Here is a 16640-nt window from a genome sequence, read left to right on the forward strand (position 1 = left end):
TTGTCCAAAACTCCACCCCATCGGAGTTACAAAGTCTCATGCGTCTCTTTAGTGGACCAAAAATTAAATATTTTTCATATAAATATATTTTTGATATAGTATAAAAAGATGTATTTTTTTTTATATTTTCTTTAATTAAGTAACTAAATTAAATATAGAAATTCAAATTTCTCTTTTATTATTCGTTATTGGACCAAAAATTAATGGTTTAACATTTTTAAAATTAATATTTATAGTTAAATTTGTTTAGTACCCATTAATGGATAATATCCATTAAGAAGTATTCTTTATATATATATATATATATATGGAGAAGGTTCTAATGGTTACATTTTTATTGTAACCATCATGGTTACATTTTTTTTAGCCATTGGATCAGTATTAAATGGTTGTGATTAATTTGGAAATTAAATTAAAAAAAAAAAAAAATGACCTGTAACCTGATATTAACCTGTTAATTTATTTCCTTTTAAAACTTTAATTAAAATTAATTATATTTTAAAATTGAATTAAGTATTATTATTAATTAATTTGTTGCAATTTATTATTAAATAAGGATCTTTTAGCAATTTATTTTTTTTACACTTAAATTATTTTAATTTTTACAACAAAACTCTTAATAATTTAAAATTATACACATATAACTTCATAATTAAAATTTTATTATACTTATAATATTTTAATTTAAAATGATTACATTTTTTTTTTTTTGAAAACATAAAATGATTACATCAATAACTCGCCCTGACCTTTTCTCCAAAATCCTCATGATCGCCTCCTCTCCAAGGTACAGTTCAATTATAATAATTAACAAAAATTCTTTTTTCATTTTTAATTAATTTTTTTAAAAGAAAATCTATTATGTTATTGATTATAGGTATTTGAATGATGTGGATTACTATGGAGGGTTCGAGCAGGAAGATTTGGACCAACTTTTTGAAGCGATGAGGGGGAATTACAAAGCGTGGTGTTCTGGGTTCGCACCATTGGCGGTTGGTGGGGATATGGACTCGGTTGCGGTTCAAGAGTTTAGTCGGACCCTTTTCAATATGAGGCCCGATATAGCGTTGAGCGTGGGCCAGACTATATTCCAAAGCGACTTGAGGCAGATTCTGGGCTTGGTCACTGTTCCATGCCACATAATCCAAAGTATGAAGGACCTGGCTGTTCCTGTAGTTGTGTCCGAGTACCTACACCAGAACCTGGGGTCCGACTCCATCGTCGAGGTCATGTCAACAGAAGGTCACTTGCCCCAGCTCAGCTCCCCAGACATAGTCATCCCCGTCTTGCTTCGGCATATTCGTTGTGACATAGCTGTTTGAACCATGAACAACATCATCATTAGTTACCAACATAACAAATACGTGAGTATATATGCATTTTATTTGGCTCATTGTTTGTTGTGATCTTCACACAATCACACACTACATCCAATTTTCGTAATATAATTCAATAATTTAATAACAATTTTTTTTTTCACACTTGCAGGCCGTATCTTTAATTAGTTATCGGATTAATTGGATTCGTTGAAATTTGCAAGGGGATGACTTCAACTATAAGTCGATGGAAAATTAAGTGTACTTCAGTTCTCGGATTAATTAGTACGTACGACGTCGTTTTGATGCATGTACAACTGTAAAGTCTGTATTAATTAATTGGTGTAATGTAACAATATTTGATCCGCTTGGTGCTACTAGTACTTGTTTGACTATTGTGACAAAGGTCATATATCAAGCGTAAATGTAATGTGTTGACTATTGAGAGACTTCGTGGGTCATATAACGCCAGCCCAAATGCAGATAACGCCAGATGCTGCCGATAACGCCAGCCCAAATGCAGATAAAATTGAGTAGTGACAGTTATTACAATCTTCTTAATGGCCTCTTTCTTTTTTGTTCTTGTTTTATTTTGGCTGATTATTTGTAGTTGGTGGCTCATATATGTGTTTGTTGTAGGCATTTTTTTTCTACTTGGTTCTAATTCTTTTTACACCTCGAGTTCTTGATCTTTTAGGATCAAATGTATTTTTCTTTTTAAGCCTTCAATCGTTTTACTTATTCTGTAGGACAGGTAAAATTTGTTGTTTTATTAAATAGACTTTGCGCAAAAAAAAAAAAAATAAGTTAATGGTAAGTCCAGTAACGAATATGTTGAATTGCCTACAATATCACATTATGTTTGAGAAGCATTTACTTTCTCATTATATTTTTTCATCAATAAGGAAACAACTGAAACTTTATATATAAATATTCAGTCATGATATAAGTGAAGTTATATGCCATTATTGACATATAACCATCTTACTGTGTAAGAACAATTTAGCTATATGAAAATGCAAGGATAAATAAGGTAAATGACATTCTATGATAACATTTGAGTTTAGTCTATCATTAAATGACATTTTATGATTTTCTACTCAAGTAGAAGTCTGTCACATCCTTCACAAGTTTCTCTCTATTTAAGTTGTAATTTGAATATGCCAACCAACAAGCTATGAAACATCTTTCTTCATTGGAATCAAACTGGATAACAGAAACACAAAAGAAATACAAAATTAATCACACAAGATTGAAAAAACTAATGTTATAAATAAAAATAAAAAACAAAAGAGCTTAAAAATGTCTAACCTGAAAGGATCGCACATCAACTTTACAAGCCGTAATCATAAATAATATAGTAAATACCCCGCAGTCAAACAAATTAGGTTGTTTGGGGACATAATCAGCACGCACAATAATAAAGCTAGCGAAGCTAAAATTAGCTGGCTTGTTTTTAATTTGACTCTCGAGACCCAAATCAAGATTTCGGAGCTATAATTCCACACATATACATAAAGACAACATAATAAGATAATTAAAATGTATAAATTTTTGAAATTTAAAAAAAAAAAGTTTTATTTTTTTTTTTAAAAAAAAACATAATATTATTTCAAATTAAAAAAACCATAATATTATTTGAAAGACTTACTTACTATTTCCTTAATCTTAGATGAATATACTATTGGACTATCTTTGTCAGCAAGTGAGTCCCAAACTTCAACTTTTTTCAGAGACACCAATAGTCGTGCGAGAATATAATGTTTCGAGAATAAGAGTGGAATGAAAATCTAAAAAATTTCCATGTTACTTTGTAATTATTGAAGAAAAAAATTAAATAAAGAATTATATTATCATACCTCGTTACACTTATCAAGAGAACCCATGTATAAATCATAATAATGCATTTTCTTCCATGTATAAATCAACAAATACAATATTCCCTTAACATACTTGAAGGCCTTGGGTTCACATTTACTGTACCACATAAAAGAAATCATTACAGAAGGAAAATGATTAGCTAAAAGATATCGAGCAAAATTTATGTAAATCAAGGATATCTGCCATTACCAAGGAATCCAGGAAGTCTTGACAAGAAGTAAGAGGCACCCACGTCTGGAAAGAGTCCCAAAGCTGTTTCTGGCATAGCAAATACCTACAAGGGTAAGTTCTGAAGTGTGTGAAGTCGACACTAAAATACTCATAAACCTTTGAATTTCTGAATACAACTGTTTCTTTTCTTCCCTTCACTTATTAATTATGTTGTGAAAATGGAAAAGCAAATCCCAATAACAAATAAAAAAAAAAGCAAAGACTGTTTGAAAAGTTGTTTCAAAGAATCATATAGCTCAATGTGTTTCTTTAAACCTACAAGCCAAAAAGCTTAGAAATAGTATTAAAATAAAGGCATCAGCTTCCCACCACGCAAAAAGTTCTCATATTATTCACCAAATTTAGATCCCTCACTTTGAAGATATTTATATCTACATTATCATTTAAAAATTTTACATGGTGTCTAAGAAAATTCCAGCTAGATGACATACAGGAAAGGATAGGATGCAGAACAAATAAGTGTGTCAGACTGAGACATACCGAAGTTTCAGTTGCAACTCGAAATCTACCATGTATTGAAGCTCCAGCTCCACCTCCCATGACAATTCCATTGAGAATTGAAACCTTAAATTTAAATGGTAAGGAAATAACTTGATCAAATATATTTACAAAGGAAATAATGGCTATAGGCTTATGATAAGATTCTACTTCAACTGAAAACTCACTAACCTGTGGTTTACTGTACGTTGCTATCAAGTAATTTAAGGTAAACTCCTTTCGAAAAAATTCTGCACCTAATTTCCACTTACCTATATTGTACAAGAGGAAACAACAGAATGTCAGTTGCAGATTATTTTAAGACCAAAGTAAAAGGTTTAGGAATTTTTTAGCGTTCCATTCACTCAACAAAGGGATCAGTTTAGTACTAATCACATTGGTTGCGACTAATGAAACAACTAACATCTTCCGAGCGAAAAATAGCTTAAATAAGAAAAGTAACCTAATCAACCTAGGCTACCTTTTTGCTTTAAGGTATGAAAGTAAAAGACACCTCAAGTTGTCCAGAATTAAACATCAATAATGGGGATTCAAAATCAGCAAAACATATAGGAAAAGTGGAATGTATACCTTCATTAAGATCACGAACCACAGCAGCAACATCTCCACCAGCACAAAAGGCTCTTCCTTTCCCCTTAAAACATAGGGAGGAAATCTCAATTTTCAATTTGACCTATTGATAGTATTCCTCTATTCTTGCCTCAAGGAAACTTAAAGATAAGATACAATGATTTATGCATCAGAAGCAAATTACCTTGACAACCACGAATTTGACATTAGAATCCTCCTCATAAGCACGGAAAAGTTCCAACAACCGAGAAATCTACATAAAGCAAACAGAGAGACTATATATTATATTGTTTGGATTCTTGTTCCATGGATGTTGAATGTAGCATGTTAGTTAATTACACTCATTCTCATCACATGTATGAAAATCACAAACTAATAATAAGCGACAAGGATGATATGCTGAGTATTTATTTTTTCAATCATAAAGGAATGAACTTTTCAGAGTAGTATGATAATATCAAGAGCAAGAATAATCAAATTAGGAAAAACCTTCACAGCACCGTCAACAAGATGATTGATTACATTGGGTCCACAGTCGAATTTCTTTAGCCTCCAGCCATGGCCATCGACCCCAAAAGTGTGGAATCAGACATGGTTTTGATACTCGACTACGGTTCCCAGTATACCCATCTCATCACTCGCCGTATCCGATTTCTCGATGTTTTCTCCCTTTGCCTTTCCGGAACCAGCTCTCTCAAGACCATTGCTGACTACAAGCCTCGAGTCGTCATCCTATCCGGCGGTCCTCATTCCGTACACACTCCTGGCTCCCCGAGCTTCCCTCACGGCTTCATTGAATGGCCCGAGTCCATTAATGGCGTGTTCGTGCTCCGAATCTGCTATGGTCTCCAGTTAATATTTCAGAAACTGGGAGAAACAAGAGTATGGGAGGATGGAAATTGAGGTGACCAAGGCTTTGGGCTTTTCTCTTCCGATAAATTAAAATTTTTGAAAAAAAAAAAGTGTAAATATTATAATTAAATAGGTTAATGGTTAAAATAATTAAATCAAGGGATTTATATATAAATAAAAAAAATTATTTAAAAATTTTAATTGCTAAAATAGGTCTTTGTTAAATATTTATTTAATTACTTAAAAAATAGTTAATTATAATTAATTAATTCTAAAAATGGAATTTTTACCTATTGGTAACCTGCTATTGCAGGTCAAAAAAAAATGTAACCATATGGTTACAATAAAAATGTAACCATTGAATAGTCACCCATATATATATATATATATTTGGAACACTTCTTAATGGGTATTACCCATGAATAGTTACTAAATCAATTTAACTATAAATATTAATTTTAAAATATCAAACCATAGAATTTTGATCTAATAACGAATAATGAAATCACAAATTTGAATTTCTATGCTTAATTTAACTACTTAATTAAAAAAAAATATCAAAAAAATATCTCTTTTTACATCATATCAAAAATATGTTCATATAAAAATATTTAATTCAAACTCAACTTTTTCTTTTCTTATTTTTCTTGCTAAATTTTTTTTTTACCGATGGAACAATCTCAACCCATATGATATAAAAATGTGAGATTTTTTTAATTAGATAGAAAAATTAAGCATAAAAACTCAAAATTTTTTAATTTTACCCATTTATGGTAATACCCATTAAGAGTGCGCATATATATATGGAAGAGGTTTTAATGGTTACATTTTTATTGTAACCATCATGGTTACATTTTTTTAAACCATTGGATTACTATTAAATGGTTGTGATTAATTTGGAAATTAAATAAAAATAAATAATAAATAACTTGTAACCTGAAAGTAACCTAATCATTTATTTCCTTATAAAACTTTAATTAAAATTAATTATATTTTAAAATTAAATTAATTATAATTATTAATTAATTTTTTGCAATTTATTACTATATAAGGATCTTTTAGCAATTTATTTTTTTATACTTAAATTATTTAAAATTTTATAGCAAAACTTTTTATAATTTAAAATTATACACATATAATTTCATAATTTAAATTTTATTATACTTGTAATCTTAATTTTAAATTATTACACTTAATTATTTAATTTTTTTATTTAAATATTTAAAAAGTAAAAAACGAAATAAGTTGAAGGATTTTTTAGAAAAAAAATGGTTGCACTTGTTATCGATTGATTAGCTTGAAGCATCATACTTAGTTCATATAATTGTAACAAAATAATTAAATATCATTTAAAAATAATTAATTATTTAAAAATTTATTATAAGAAGAGAATTTTAATTTGTATCAAAAGAAGTTAAATTTTTGTAAAAAAAATAAATTTTATTGTAAATGTTATAATTATGGCTTAATTATTAAAATAATTCAAGTAAGGATTATTTAAATATAAATATTAATTGCTAAAAGAGATCTTGTTGAATATTTAATTAATTATTTTAAGAAAATAGTTAATTATAATTAATTAATTCTAAAAAAGGAATGTCTACTATTTAATTAATTATTTTAAGAAAATAGTTAATTATAATTAATTATTTTAAGAAAATAATTAATTATAATTAATTAATTCTAAAAAAGGAAAATCTACCTATTAGTAACCTGCTATTACAGGTCAAAGAAAAATGTAACCATTAAATAGTCATCCATATATATATTTATATATTAATTTCAAGTTTCAAAATAGATCACTCCTACTATCAGTATGGACAAAAGGTACGCCCCCACCATATAAATGGTCATTATATTAATATAGCAATAACTAATATAATATACGTTCCTATAAAAGAAAAAGATTTAACACAATACGTACTCAGAAGAAAAAGAGCAGCAGTGCCACAACATTATTAATAACGGCCTTCAATCAGAACCGTTGATGAGACTGTTTTAAGGAGTGAATGAGGAATATCAAATCAATAATATATCATTCTTGATTGATTGTTATCATATGTATTGTCCATTTTGATGTGCTGAGTATAGTCAGTAAAGATCAGTTACATTGGGAACCTGTTTCATTAAACTCATTAACAATAAACTTCTCCAAAACTTGATCTACAAACAACACATACAGCCTGCTTCTGCTTTTTCATATTCAAACTAAGCTTCCATAACAATTGCTATTTAAGTACCCCAACTAACCTTATATTTCACTACCAAAAACTGTAAAAATTGTTAAGTAACTGCTACTGTGCTAGAATAATTTTGAGAAATGAATTTATTTAATTAATTAGCCTATTCAATGCTGAAGTTTTACTGCTGAATATAAGGTAACTGTCTGCAGTTAAAAAAAATGTAACATCAGTTTGTACTTTCTAGTATTCCCTTATAACTTTTCTTTCTGTTTGGACTAATGGGTCATTAATATTTACAGCATATCACCACTTTACTATAACAAATATTCATTGAGTTGTTAACATTGTTCATTTAATATATGGAACAGAAAAGGCTACATATCTAAAATGTGTACAATATTGGAGAACACACCGTGATATGATGTAATGGTAAAAGAATTTAGCTTATTAAGATTACAAAAACATCACATATAGGATGAATTGAGGATACTTTTCTGGCTTTTAATCAGTCTCAATTGGCTTCTTTTTTTTTTTTTTTCTGTTTAACCAAGCAAGAGGAAGATACAAGTTAAATAGGCTTCATTAGACCAAAATATTGTCAACTTAGAGCTGAAGTTAGACTGATGAAGTAGTCTTCACTGCAGGGGATTGTGAGGCCGCCTGTTGGATGGTCAAATCCGAATTCCTCCTCAGCTCGGTTTAACAAATTTTGGAACAAAGGATGGTTCAAGTAAGATATTGGAATGACAAACCTCTTCTTTTGTGATTCTCCAACATAAACAGCTAAATGACCTTTTGGAACATCATTAGTAGCATTGGCTGAAATAGCCCCATATCTTGCTGAAAGAGTTCTCTGAAGTTTATGCTTGGCTTGAGATATTCCTTTCAGTCCAATGCCCATCTTGAGAAAACTGAGTCCAATTTAAGGTTGGTATACAGTGATGGAGAAGTTGTAGGTGGTGATTGAGTCAAGACTTTGAATTGAGTTGGCATTTATCAGTGGCTACATATGTAATATATATATATATACACTGAGTGAGAGACTACTAACCTTAAAAATAAGTAGGACTGGTAAGTGATGAGAGAGATCAACGAAAGAATGTTTAGAAACATATCAAGTGAAAGCCAAGCTGAAGATTCACATGGTCTTGTCCTAATGAGTTCCAAGACATCTTTCCCTACCATCAAACCTGAAGCCAAAAAAAAGGAGCAACTTGAAATTAATATATATTTATATACATTGTTTATGTAATGATTGCTTTTAGCTAATAAGGACTGCCCTTTTAGGTGTTAGGCATGTCCTTGACACATAAAGGGCAGTATCAATAAAGAAGTAATTATGATTCACTTACTCATTCATCAAAGCATTGAACTTGGTCTTGGACTATTTAGTGGCTTTTTAAGTTTCAAGTGAGGACCAATCAGTAAGCCTTTTAGCTGATTGGTAGGCCTAGCAATTATCCAAACCCTGGTCTGTTTTCACTATAGTTTCCTGCTCTAGCTATATATCATTGTATTGGGTCCCTCTAGAATACCTCACATGGGCATATTTTAGTTAAACCAGTATCTTTCAAGAGCCATTTTCTATGCACAACAGCACAAGAATATTTCATTTTCTTATCATATCATAGCATTTTCTCTTTTTCTATGTTCAGGTACTGATAAAAAGGTTCTTTGACCAAATAATGGTAGCTTGGGGTCTACTTCAAGACTGAAGCCAGCTGGAAAAATGTTTGATAGTTGGATCAAATCTGCATATCCAATATAAAGGAACAATCTTTGATAATTTTAATAATATATAAATTTAAGGGAAAAAAGGTTGAATTATAAAAAAAAATCTAAATTTGTTTATAACATTGCTAAAACCCATGCCTAAAAACCAAGTAATCATGTGTTGTGGGACAGATTAAACCAAGATGAATCCCCAAGACACTACTTTGAAGATCACTATCAAATCAGAATAGGTTTTAGCTGAGGTTTCTGTCAAGTGTTTGGAAATATTGAATGGAAGGAAGAGAATATTAGAGGTCAAGCTGGTCAATCCACTAAACTAGCTTGTTATGTGTGCTTTGATTTCAGGCACAAACTCATTAACTATCAACATCTGACTTGCTTCTTGTCAGAAAACATTGCTAGATAATGGCTAATTACAAGTTAATATGATAATAATAAAACATAAATTCTGAATACCAATGTGTCTGCTGAACAAGTATCAAGAAGTCTAGTAGTCTCAAATTATTGTTTTTAGTCCAAATGGTCTGTATAATGTTGATCAACAAACAGTGTAAGTGCATTGGTTATAGCTAACTTTCAATACCGTACACTGTTTTCATACATGGTAGGCCTGAGGGCCATGATAATTTTCTCACACAAAAACAAATTAGCAAACTAGTCTGATATATCAAATATTATCATAAGTGGGGGGTGACAATTCCATGTGATTACTCTAGACATATTTTCTAAAGAAAACACCATTTTCTATTGTCTTTATACCAACCACTCCATTTGAGATTAATTCTCTAAATGGCTCTTTATTGATTCCTATAGCTGCCACAGATTTAGGATTGGGATAACACTTTTAGCTGAAACATTTCTCAACCGTGCGCAGTATGCAGAAAGTCTATCTAGTCATTCATTCATTCATTTATTAATTTATTTTTATTCTATTAATACCTTAATATGTCTCAATCATGTCTTATCTTTAATCCATTTTTCTCTAACCCAAAATCTTTTATCTAATGCAAAGTGGAGGTCTGTGTTGGCTCTATTTACCCCACAAAATAATATGTTTTCTGTCTAAGTTCTATCACTACAATGATGAATAAGAAGACAATTCCATGTGATTCCTCACTAGCTCATGTGTCAAATAGGCCCACCTCACTTTTACATGTTGATAAAAAAACTTTCTTCCTACCATGCCACATTGCCATATTTATACATACAAAAGCAAAAACAGTAACAGAGTCTCGATTACCTACCCTACTTTCTCATGTTTTTGTTTACCTTCTAACAGAGGTACACAAGTGAAAAAATTGGTGTTTGTCTGCTTGGTGTTAGCCAAGTTAAGAAATTTCCTAAGGACTTCTTTGACCACTGTAAATATCCCTAAGGGAGGCTATGGTCTAGGTACCATTTAAGTGCACTTCTAAGTTTCTAACTGTCTACAACAACTAGTTTATCTTACAGAAAACTAAGACGAGGCTTTTGAATTTGTATACAACCAGCCAATAGATGGCCGGTCTAATACATTCATCAATCATATTTGCATAAATGAATGAAAAGAAAACATTGAAAGCAGTATTATTTATTCTATTTGTTACAAAGAATTGTTAAAAATAAGTCTTCTAATCAAGAAAGATCAATTCACGGCTACCAAAGGCTGGCATTGAATTGGAGCTTGCTTAGAACAGAAGTTTAAAATGGTGAGGAATAAAAAGATAAAGAACTAGACAGTGGATATAGATTTGATGAACAGTTGTTTACTAGTAGTAGAATATATATACATATAAACATATGTATATATATATATATGTTCATTCATGCTATAAAAGCTTGCTTTTTTTTTTGTGTGTTATACTTCAAAAACAAGGTCCCTCGTACACAAATTTTACATCTTAATGTCTTTCCTCTATAACAGTTATCTTGAGTTCATATCTTATGATTCTGAATTGCCCCTACAAGGATCTTCAATGAATAAGAGAAATAATAGGCAAAATGATAGATAGAATTGGCAATAACAATAACTAGGCACAGTTGGGATTTGATATCGAATGAACAAAGTGTAACAATGAATATTGGAGAGAACTCAACTCTCCCAAGAGCCAAGGCTCAATTACAATAGGATTCTCATGATCCCACACACATATATAATATACTATATTTTCAATCCATCTATATACCCTATCAATATAATTACCAATAAACCCCTCTCCTACATATTTTCTATCAATGCCCTCTTTATCCTTCTCATTGGTGTGTCAATTTCTACCTTGAATTAGCAAATTTTAAAATTGGGGCACTCTTAGTACTATAAAAGTGGGTCCCAAAAAAATATTCTGTTCATTAAACAGTACGGCCTTTGCCAAGCAAAAGTGTCCATCATTTCTCTCCTGGATTCACTAAGGCATCTTGCACAAAGATAGGAAACACCATTCACAAGAGCTTGTCTAGCTAAGTGGAAATATGTAAAGTTAGGTACAATGAACAAACAATAACTATGAATAATTGCTAGTATTAAACAATTTCAACATAACAGCTTTATTCATTAACATTAAATAGATTAGTTTGCACAATGTACAATGCTAAAGAATAACATTCCACAACAATATATACTTCTTAACTGAATGAAAAATACTTTAATAAAAAACAGAAAGGGTGCTACCATTATTTAATTGATCCAATGCTTACATTCTTGAATCAGAAATGAGATTTATTGTACCTGCTAGCATTATTCCCAATAGCTATAACATAAACATAATGATCACCAGCATTCAATTGCACATTATTTTTTCCATTTCTGTTTCGGTCTGGCATAAAATAGATCCATTAAATAAATTTAGGCTTCTCTTTGAATGAAATTGTTACCACAGGACCAGTGCATGAAGCTTGAGAACATAAGCAAAGATGTCAACTCTGCTGGATTCCACTAGGCCATGTTTGGTTTTTCACTGGTTTAAAAATAGCCTCAAGTTCTGATAAAGTTTCCTCATCCTTCCCATTATTTGCAAGTTCTATTGCAGCAGCAACATTCTCTTCAACCTATTAACAAAAATTTCATTCATGTTTAACTAAAGTGAATGAGAAAATACTCTGTGTTCAAATGAATTTAGGGCAGTTCAAAACTAGAACAATTGCGCTAAAAGCCAGGATAAAGATCTGGCATGTGTTTTGAATGAGCATACAACAAACTTCAAAACAAAAGCTAGTGACAAACAGGACCTGCTTGACAGAGTTCATCCCAACCAGCACCGATGATATATCTTTGTTTGACAAGCTGTATTGCATGGCTAACTTTGAAATATTCTTCCCCTTCTTTTGACAAAAGGCAGCAGCAGCTTGGCTCGCAGACTGTGGATATAAAAAGTATTAAAAGACAACAGTTAAGTTGTTACTTATATATAATCAACAATCAAACAATATCCCACTTCTGAATAGATTAACCCATCTTCGAACCTAGTTATACATCACAAGAATAGCTGTTGATAAATTAAAAAGACAAAAATGATTCTCTTCCTAGATAACTACTCTGGTCTGAAAAGACAGATCAAGTAGGCATATTTATTTTCCAACTTTTAAAATTGAAATTTATGCAGATTAGTAGTGTTTTTTTTCATTGGACATTAGAGGAGAGGGATTCGACTTGAACATCTCGCTATTTCTATTTCTATGACCAGGAATTTATGAAGATTAATCACCAATGCACTAGCTAAAGCAATGAAACAAGAGAAATGTACCTTGAGCTCAGATGAAGCTGGGTGCCATTCTGGAGGACCAGCCTCAGTAAGAAGTCCCATTGCAAGCGGAGAAGCACTGATTACGCCGACACCTTTGCTCTTCAAGTATGGTATTAAATCATCCAAGGTTGAATCATTAACACTATAGTGGCAGTATGAAAGAATCACATCAACTGTTCCTGGTGGTACCCGATCAAGAACATATGTAAAAACTTCTAATGGAAGCCCAGTAATGCCAATGAAGCGGATTTTCCCAGCTTCCTTCAGCTTTTGAAGGGCAGGAATTGTCTCATTGACAATCTATCAACAATAGAAAACCAAAGATCTGAGCTTAATAATAACCTTATATCACATTTCATAACATTCTGAGAAATAGATATTGAATAACAAACACCAAACAACCCAAGTTGATATAAAGTGACATACTAAAAAAAAAAATCCACATCCCACATGTACAAATCTAAAAATTCATAGAAACATATAAGCACCTGATCTAGATTGCCAAACTCAATGTCATGACATTGAAGTATATCAACATAATCTAGCTGCAATCTTGCCAAGCTCTCATCAATGCTTTTAGTCACTCTCTCAGCACTAAAATCAAAACCCTCAGCATACCTTCCACACTTGGTGGAAACAATATACTCATTTCTAGGGACATTAAGTGCTTTCAGTGTCTTCCCAAGTACCTTCTCTGACAAAGTCCCTCCATAGTACCTGAAAAGAAAGAAAAACAGGAAAAGGAAAAAGAAAATAGTGAAATTTAAGGAAAGAGAATCTTTTGAGTACCAAGTTTCTATTGATTCCTAATCCCAAAGGCAATGAATACCTTCAACTTTACATTTCTTAAACAAGCTTAGAGTAGTACATACGGAGAGGTGTCGAAGAAATTGATGCCGAGACTAAAAGCTAGACGAACAGAGGCGATAGCGTCGTCTTCAGAGACTGGACCGAAGACATTGCCGAGAGGAGAAGCACCAAATCCAACGCAGCTGAGCTTGAGGCCAGTGTTGCCTAGGGTTCTAAGCTCAACTTTGCCTAGTGAAGAAGCCATTGTTTCAGCACAAAACTCAAAATCAAAATCAAAAGTCTCGAGAATTTTCCGGGAAAGTTCGACTGATCAGAGGAACTCAAAGAATAAAGGAGTTGGTACGGTACAATGTCAGACACTCGTTATTTATTTATTTATTTTTATGGATTTTCTCTTAAGAAAGACATTAACTTAGGTACCAGATCCAATCTAATATATATTTTTATTATATCATCTAATCAAATTAGTAATTAGATTAAAAAAAATGACTATAAGATCCAATCTAATTACCTTAAAAAAAAGTATTCAATCTAATTACCTTTCAAAATTCACTCTGATCTAGTTAGTAATTAGATTATCTAGTTTTCAATTGGATTTCAATGAACATAATTTGAAATTTTAATTAGGGATATTGGCGGTTAAACCAACTAAACTTTACGGTTTGTAACACTTAACCACAAAAATCGAATTCTTGGCGGCTAAACTACCTAAACCCTGGTTCCGTTTTGCTCTGCACACCTCCGTCCAAAAATCACAGTTAAGTATCACTGTATACTGTCCACGTGTACACACTTGTACATGATAAATTTTTAGTCTTTCACGTAATATTAGTTTTAAAAAATAATTATAAATATTTAAAAAATCAAATTAAAAAAATTAAATTTTTTTCTTTTTTTTCCTTTTCCCTTTTTCTTTTTCTTTTTTTCTTCTTTTTTTTTTCTTTCTCTTTCTTCTTGACAGAACCCCCTGTTGGGTTTTGTGCCCTAAATAAAACCCATTATATCAATTTAGAATTTGAAGTGATTTATGTTTACATGTATTTTACATGTTTATGATTTAATATACATATTTAATATATGCACAAAATCAGTTGAATCCAGAATATATATTCATTCACAATTACAGTATTGTCAATACAGTGGAATGTGATTGTGATTATATGATTCAAAAGACTTAGTCCCAGTTCATCAGTGTTTTGGATTTACACTGATATGATAATCAGCGATGAAGTATACTTACACTTGGAGTAAGTGTTATGTTCTTTCTAGGACATTGGTAAAGTATACTAGTTTCGAATGTATGGAGTATACATTGAACTGGACCGATATTGACCTTAGATAAGATATTATAAACTTACCGTTGTATCTTTCTAAGTCAATATCAGAAGTTGATCTTAGATTAAAAGAATCTAAATCCTGATATGCTTAGGCTCAATCTCAGGATTGTTATTCGTGTTCTTTGATTTATTAGTTAAGCCTACTTTTGGGTCAGGTTGATACGTATATTTTGGGAACATGATAGCATAACTGAGTGGGAGTGCTGAACATAAATATGGAATCTATAGCTTTTACTGGTGTATAGAAAGTGATGATTCCCTTCGAGCTTAGTTAAATAGAAGTAAATGGATGAGCTCTTGTTTCAGTGACTATATATTAGATCACTAAAACATCATTTACAGGTAACTAAGTGTTTTAAGGGGCAAAATACATTGAGGGGTGGAAACGGTAAATTTATCCCATCTCGATGTAAATCATCTATACAGAGGATTTTTTAATCACATTAAGATTATAACAATGGTTAAATGAGATAGCATATGTATATCGTGAAAAATATAGTATGCTCTATATAAGTCTGAGAGTGCAATTCCAAGTTCTAAGAGTGGATTCAACAAGGAATTAATAAGTTAGGGATTTACTTGGTAAATTCGGTTCAACTTATTGGAAGCTCAGCATTATAGATCCATGGTCCCCATTCTAGTTGAGACCATACTGTTTGTAAGACTCTATAATTGATTTATGATTAATCAATTATAATTCTAAAAGTTAGACTATGTCTAATTTAAGAATTCTCACTGTTTAAGGGTGAAATTGTAAATAAAAGGGTTTCTAGGTTTAATTATTAATTGAGAGACTTTGTATGTCTAATTAATAATTATTTTAAATGATAATATTATTTAATAATCTATATTTTAGTTATTAAATAATTAGTTTTGGCATTTAAATAGTTAGAATTGGAAAAGTAGCATTTTTGGAGAAATAGAAATAAAATTAAGGAAACTGCAAAATCCAAGTGAGGCCCAAGTTACACCTATGGTCGGCCACCTCTTTGTGTGTTTCCCAATTATTATTTTCAATTTTAATTGCCAAGTAATTGCTAACCAAAACCTAGCAATAATAGGAAAATAGTGGATCACACTAAATAAGGCAGTTAATCAATTACACAGTAAAAGAGGAAACTGTTTATTTGGAAAGTTGAGCTCTCCCTTTTCCCTATATATTGTCGCCCCCTCTCTTCTCGTTGTATGTCTTGTAATTCATGCAATTGTATCACACGAAATCAAGAGAGAAAAAGAGAGTGAATTTCGAATTCCTTGTGAGAGAGAAGTGCCCACACACAGCATACAGTACCTCAATCATAGATTGGAAGACTGTGAAGGATCACATCCAACTGAAGGACATTCGGGCTCAGATCTTGATTATACTCTGCTACAGACAGGAATCAAGGGTTAGAGATCTGAGTGGAAGGAGACACTTAATTCCGCTGTCATCACTGTAAGGTTTCTTAACTTTTATGTGTTTTTATTTATCGTTTTAGAAGTTCATATTTAGGTTGTTAAATCAACATA

The 16640-nt window shown here is 31.2% G+C and overlaps 3 protein-coding genes and 1 long non-coding RNA gene across 8 annotated transcripts; 1 reads left to right on the forward strand and 3 right to left on the reverse strand.

Moving 5' to 3' along the window:
* Positions 1 to 659: 659 nt before the first annotated feature.
* On the forward strand, positions 660 to 2040 carry LOC115698702 (probable esterase D14L). Of its 2 annotated transcripts, none has more exons than XM_061105444.1 (3): positions 660 to 787; positions 878 to 1368; positions 1489 to 2040. In XM_061105444.1, the coding sequence occupies exons 1-2, from the start codon at positions 723 to 725 to the stop codon at positions 1320 to 1322; spliced, it is 510 nt and encodes a 169-aa protein (XP_060961427.1). In that variant the 5' UTR covers positions 660 to 722; the 3' UTR covers positions 1323 to 1368; positions 1489 to 2040. The 2 variants fall into 2 exon arrangements, with proteins under 2 accessions (XP_060961427.1, XP_030481706.1); XM_030625846.2 differs by having other exon boundaries at positions 878 to 1364.
* Positions 2041 to 2507: 467 nt separating this feature from the next.
* Positions 2508 to 5431, reverse strand: LOC115700086 (uncharacterized). Of its 3 annotated transcripts, none has more exons than XR_009684851.1 (7): positions 4986 to 5431; positions 4681 to 4749; positions 4497 to 4560; positions 4098 to 4177; positions 3909 to 3992; positions 2628 to 3471; positions 2508 to 2522 (listed from the first exon to the last, which is right to left on the reverse strand). It is a non-coding gene; the product is annotated as an uncharacterized LOC115700086 (long non-coding RNA). The 3 variants fall into 3 exon arrangements; XR_009684850.1 differs by lacking the exon at positions 2508 to 2522 and having other exon boundaries at positions 2796 to 2810; positions 2972 to 3471; positions 4986 to 5425; XR_009684852.1 differs by lacking the exon at positions 2508 to 2522 and having other exon boundaries at positions 3275 to 3293; positions 3387 to 3471; positions 4986 to 5412.
* Positions 5432 to 7950: 2519 nt separating this feature from the next.
* On the reverse strand, positions 7951 to 10972 carry LOC115707456 (auxin-responsive protein SAUR21). 2 transcript variants are annotated; one of them, XM_061106692.1, is made up of 3 exons: positions 8884 to 10972; positions 8583 to 8721; positions 7951 to 8442 (listed from the first exon to the last, which is right to left on the reverse strand). In XM_061106692.1, the coding sequence occupies exons 1-3, from the start codon at positions 8885 to 8887 to the stop codon at positions 8130 to 8132; spliced, it is 456 nt and encodes a 151-aa protein (XP_060962675.1). In that variant the 5' UTR covers positions 8888 to 10972; the 3' UTR covers positions 7951 to 8129. The 2 variants fall into 2 exon arrangements, with proteins under 2 accessions (XP_060962675.1, XP_060962676.1); XM_061106693.1 differs by lacking the exon at positions 8884 to 10972 and having other exon boundaries at positions 7951 to 8505; positions 8583 to 8715.
* Positions 10973 to 11764: 792 nt separating this feature from the next.
* On the reverse strand, positions 11765 to 14239 carry LOC115704241 (L-galactose dehydrogenase). The gene is made up of 5 exons (XM_030631458.2): positions 13857 to 14239; positions 13473 to 13701; positions 12985 to 13284; positions 12470 to 12598; positions 11765 to 12289 (listed from the first exon to the last, which is right to left on the reverse strand). The coding sequence occupies exons 1-5, from the start codon at positions 14036 to 14038 to the stop codon at positions 12158 to 12160; spliced, it is 972 nt and encodes a 323-aa protein (XP_030487318.2). The 5' UTR covers positions 14039 to 14239; the 3' UTR covers positions 11765 to 12157.
* Positions 14240 to 16640: the final 2401 nt, after the last annotated feature.

This window comes from Cannabis sativa, chromosome X (genome assembly GCF_029168945.1).
Source record: "Cannabis sativa cultivar Pink pepper isolate KNU-18-1 chromosome X, ASM2916894v1, whole genome shotgun sequence".
NCBI classification, from domain to species: domain Eukaryota; kingdom Viridiplantae; phylum Streptophyta; class Magnoliopsida; order Rosales; family Cannabaceae; genus Cannabis; species Cannabis sativa.

Bases quoted from the DNA above. Each gene is read 5' to 3' on its own strand.
- LOC115698702 (XM_061105444.1), top strand. From the start codon at position 723: ATGATTACATCAATAACTCGCCCTGACCTTTTCTCCAAAATCCTCATG. The intron at 788-877 runs GTACAGTTCAAT...TATTGATTATAG, and splicing joins ATGATCGCCTCCTCTCCAAG to GTATTTGAATGATGTGGATT.
- LOC115704241 (XM_030631458.2), bottom strand. From the start codon at position 14,038: ATGGCTTCTTCACTAGGCAAAGTTGAGCTTAGAACCCTAGGCAACACT. The intron at 13,702-13,856 runs GTATGTACTACT...CTTTCTTTTCAG, and splicing joins AATTTCTTCGACACCTCTCC to GTACTATGGAGGGACTTTGT. The intron at 12,290-12,469 runs GTCCTGTTTGTC...TTTTGTTAATAG, and splicing joins GGATGAACTCTGTCAAGCAG to GTTGAAGAGAATGTTGCTGC.
- LOC115707456 (XM_061106692.1), bottom strand. The intron at 8,443-8,582 runs GTTAGTAGTCTC...AATTGGACTCAG, and splicing joins CAGTCCTACTTATTTTTAAG to TTTTCTCAAGATGGGCATTG.